Source organism: Diceros bicornis, chromosome X (assembly GCF_020826845.1).
Source record: "Diceros bicornis minor isolate mBicDic1 chromosome X, mDicBic1.mat.cur, whole genome shotgun sequence".
Lineage (NCBI taxonomy): Eukaryota > Metazoa > Chordata > Mammalia > Perissodactyla > Rhinocerotidae > Diceros > Diceros bicornis.
The window spans coordinates 134,463,845-134,468,799 of NC_080781.1; the positions used below are offsets into that span (position 1 = coordinate 134,463,845).

Here is a 4,955-nt window from a genome sequence, read left to right on the forward strand (position 1 = left end):
AGCAATATCAATATTCTGGTTGTGATATTATGCTATAGTTTTGGAAGGAAGATGTTACCATTGTGGAAAATTGAGTAAAGGGTACATAAGATCTATCTGTATTATTTCTTACAACTACATGTGAACCTACAATTATCTAAAAATAAAGTTTAATTAAAACATTGTCTGCAAACAATGCTCCCTTTTATTGCCTGCAACAGAGGTGAACCACTCCCACAGCCCCACCCTTGGTAGCCAACTGTTCCATCTCAAATTTCCTTAACAAGAAAGTGGCCTAATCAGTGTTGTGTTTGTAGCCTCCACACAGTGTTATTTCAGTCCTTTGGGGTGCGATCATTGACTTTTAGTAGGGTGTGATTTTTGGTCCTTTTGGGGGGCCTTCAGTTGCTTACAGCATAGGGCAGGATGCAACAAACAGCACTATGAGGTAAGTGGCCTAGAGGTGATGTATTTTTCTGCCTTTGCGGCGGGGTGGCGCGGTGGTGGCTATGTCATTCCACACGCTTCACCCAGTAGGTTCCTGAAATCTACACCCTGATGATGCTTCCACTCAACCCCCTGCAAACACATGCAGAAACACCAGAATTTTTTCATCCTTGTCTGTGGGATAGTGTTAAGGAAGAAATTTGTCCTTAGTGCTCAGTCCTGATCCAGTCCTAATCCCCATTGTCAGGTTAACTGGACCTTCTGGTCTGGAACCCAATCCTGCAGGACTCACCTGCCTCCCCCCTCACACACCTGCCTCTTCCCTTCCTTTCCTGCTTCCACCATGAGAGAACTCACAGAGACACACATATTTCCACACCAGGTCCATTTTATTTGAATCACCATCAGTGCACCTTGTTGCTGTAAAATGACATCTACACAGTTGGCCATTTCTCAGGGTCCAGACCTAAGAGACTTCTCAGATAATTCCGGGGTCTCTGGCCTTGCTCTGAAGTTACTGGCTGCCCAGGTAGTCACGTGAAGTGGTGGGCTCCTCTACGCTCTCTGGGTCATTTTGACTCCGTTCTTCATTCAGCCTGTGATAGTGACCGAATAGTGTTGTTCCTCTAGCTTTCTTAGATTTCATTGAAGAGGTGGGATTTTTTGGAGAGGCTTTTTTTCTCAAACTGCTTTTAAGGGGTCTCTTCGCCCCCATGGTTCTCTTGGCCACCTGGAAAGGCAACAGGGTGAACACAGAGGGGCATTGGCTTGAGGGAAGAGGGTGAGGGATGGGCGGGAACAGGGGCTTCATGAGAAGGGATGTGGACTGAGGAGGGGGTGTGTGCCAGGCAAGGACAGGGGAGGAGTCCTGGTGGGGGGAGTCAAAGGGGGAGATGGGGAGTTTGGGTGAGGTCATCTCACCTTGACACTGCCTCTGGACCTGGGTTGACAGGAGGCCTTCCTCTTCTTCCTCTCTTTGGTGTTTGGAGTCTGTTGTCCTGGTTGTTCCATAACTGTGCTGGAAGCTTGTGGTGTCCTGGTCACCTGCGCCATGTCAGTGCTTCCTAGTGGTCTACTCCAGGCCTCCTGACCTGTCTGTATATTCCCCTCTCCAGGACATTGGGGGGCCACACACTTCAGCTTTGTTTGGTCAGCAAGGCTCTCCTCCAGCCAATGGTAGCCCTGGGGGGGTCTTAGACATCACAAAGCCCCACTCTGACATGTCCATGGGGGAGAGGAGATGGATGTAAGGCCAAGATGTTCTGGTGAGAGAAAAGGGGCATTTTCTTAGCACTCCTAAAGAGCCTTCCAAACTGACCTGCCACCTTTCTCATCTCCCCATGTCAATTCTGGGGGGGTCACATGGCAGGGAGATAGTGTCTCCTCCAAACCTTTCCCCACCGCCACTCTCTTCAATGGTTCATTCTCTTCTCACCCACCCTGAACTATTACCTAGTTTCTGTATCTCTTGCCTAAAATCCATCCATGCTAATGTGGCTGTATTTAAGTCTCTGTAGAAATGTGAATCATCCCACTTCCTGACAAACAAGTTACTCTTATGTATCTTGAAGACCATTCACTTCTACAAGGGATCCTTTCTATCCCACCTCTTTTTCTCAGTGTCAACGTTGCTTTCCTCAATTTTCTGTTTTCCAGTCTGAAATCACTGCCTTCCTCCTGTTGGACTTCCATGAATAGACTTGTTCTACTCGCAATCTAGTCTTGTTCAAGTCTGGGACTCATGCTCATTTCAGTAGGTGTAGTATCCAGGCTTGGGTTTTAATTGGGTCAGGGGGATGAGGCACATACATGCTACAAGTTGTGCTGCATGTTTGTATGCAGGAAACTACAACCTAAGACTGGTGAGTTCACCAGGGGGAGGGAGGTGTTCAACATTGTCCTTGTTGTCCAGTGCAACAAGGAAAAAAAAAGGCATACAGTTTGGAAAGGGAGAAGTAGAACTGTCTTTATTCACAGACTACAAGATGGTCTATACAGAAAATTCTATCAATCTAAAAAAATGTCTCTAAAAGGAATAATTGAGATAGCAGGTCTCAGGATAAAATATCAATATATAAAAATCAGTTATATTTTGTATGAATGAATAATTGCAATGAATAATTGAAGATTGAAATTAAAACAGTGTGATTTAAAATAGGATTAGACAGCAGGAAATATGTAGGTGTAAATCTGACAAAATATATAGAAGATCTGTACGCCAAAAACTATGAAACATTGCAGAGATAGATTAAGGAAGACCTAAATAAATAGAGGTATATACCTCGTTCGTGGTTTAGAGGACTCAATATTGTTAAGATGACAATTCTTCCAAAATTCGTTGATAGAGTCAATGCAATCACAATCAAAACCCCAGAAGACATTTTTTAAAACAGTAGAAATTGGCAGGCTGATGTTCTGTAGTGTAAGCCCTGACAGGTATTTTTTCTTCTGTGTAATGCAAGTGCCTGACTTAAGCTTTGATTGCCAAGGCGTCCTCTTCCCAGAGGCATCCACTTCAAGAGGGCTATCTTGAATAAACACATTGCCAGCCACAGGACTAGATAAAGAGCCAGGCCACCTCTCCACACTCAGGCTCCTTTGATTTAGAGAGCTTGGTTGATTTCAACAACTGACCATTTGAGCCACTTGCTTTTTTTCTCTTCCCATGCTTTAAATTCCTGCTCTTATGTTTTAAATTCACCAATAAAAAATGAACCCATGAAACCCTAGGCCCCACCCTCGACCCCAAGAGAAGAACCCCAGGCCCCGGTGCACTCTCTCTCTCCAGGCAACCTTGCTGTGTGGCCCCAGGCGTGCTGTGTAATTTCCAGGTCCTGTGAGTAATAAAACTTCATTTTTTCAGTTTCCTGATGGTTATTCCTGAAGGGCATCTTGCAATCCTAATTAGAGCTCCAAGGGCTCATCCAATCACAACACTGGTTCATGATAGGCTGAGAGCAGCACAGAACACGTTCACATTCATATGGAAATGCAAAGGACCTAGAATACCCAAAATAACTTTTAAAAAGATAACAGAGTTGGAGGGTTTATTCTACTCAACTGTGGGGCTTATTATAAAGTGACAATAATCAAGAGAGTGTGGAACTGACAGAACAATAGAAATACATTTGTGGAACAGAAGCTAGAGTCTAGAAATAGACCCACCATATATGCATACACAGACAACCGATTATTGATAAAGATACAAAAGATTAGAGGTGAAAGGATGGTGTTTTCTACAATTGGGTCTAGGACAACTGGATAGCCACATGCAAAAAGTAGTTTAATCCATACCTTGCTCCATATAAAACATAACACAAAATGGATCATAGACCCACACGTTGAAACTGAAATTATAAAGCTTCTTGGAGAATACATAGGAGAAAATCTTTGTTACTCTGAGTTAGTGCGGTAAGTTTGAGGATTTCGAGGTTGATCAAGGAAGAAACAGGACTGAGAGAGGCAAGAACACACAAGCTTTATTGAGCAGCACTTGGACAGGGTTGCATGAGAGGAGAAGTCCCTCCCAGGAAGAGACCTTTCAGAGACAGAGGCACGAGGCCACCCCCAGAATGGGAATAAGGCAAGTGGCCTCCCAGGAGAGAAGGGGAAATAGAAGAGGGGGCATCACATATCTGGAAGATGTTGCTCAGCACCGTAGGCGAGGAAGACAATTCCTCTACCCTCTAGGTCCTTCTGGTTGGTCTAACAATTAAATCAAAATGAGACAGAATAACAGGAGAAAATCAAACAAGGTTTAATAACATGTATACATGAGAGAAACACAGGAAAACTGAGCAATTCGCCAGAACGGCCAAAACCGCCACCTTAAATACCATCCTCAGCTAAAGACACAGGAGGATGTTGGTGGTAGTGGTTTGGGTCTTCAAAGGGGAGGAAAGCAATTTACATGGAGTGGGAAATGCAAATGTTTGTTAAACAAGTGTTTGCTATGACCCGAGAGACACATTTTGGGGTGACCAATTCTGGTCCTCCACAGCAGCAAGGTGGGGGTCTCTGGGTCAGAGAACTCCAGAGGGCAGTAGCAGTTAGGAATATTTTATCACTATAGACTCTATCTTATCTATGGTTAGCAGATGTTAAGTGCATTTTGGTGGGGTATGCAAAGTAGGCAGTCTCTAACGGCTACAAATACGTTTGTCTGAACTATATTTAAAGCAATTGGATGTGTAATAATTTGAGTTTGGCACCAATGCATTTTGGGCTATAAACCCTAGCCCAATGTGAAGAAGTAAACAACATGGGGGCCATTTTAGGCCAATATATAGGGGTCACCATTGGCCCATTTAGATAATGGTCAATAATTTCTTAGATACAAGAAAAAAATCCATTGATGAATAAAAATGATAAATTGAACTTCATCAAAATTCACAACTTATTTTTTTAAAAGATACTATTAAGAGAGTAAAAAGACGAGCCACATATTGGGAGAATATATTTATAAATCACATATTTGATAAAAATCTTGTATCGAGAATATATAAAGAACTCTCAAACTTCAATAAGAA

At 43.2% G+C, this 4,955-nt stretch overlaps 1 protein-coding gene across 1 annotated transcript; it reads right to left on the reverse strand.

The window, feature by feature from the left end:
* Positions 1–940: 940 nt before the first annotated feature.
* LOC131400394 (uncharacterized protein CXorf51A-like) lies at positions 941–1,479 on the reverse strand. The gene is made up of 2 exons (XM_058535131.1): positions 1,348–1,479; positions 941–1,156 (listed from the first exon to the last, which is right to left on the reverse strand). Exons 1-2 carry the CDS (start codon positions 1,477–1,479, stop codon positions 941–943), a joined length of 348 nt encoding a protein of 115 aa, XP_058391114.1.
* Positions 1,480–4,955: the final 3,476 nt, after the last annotated feature.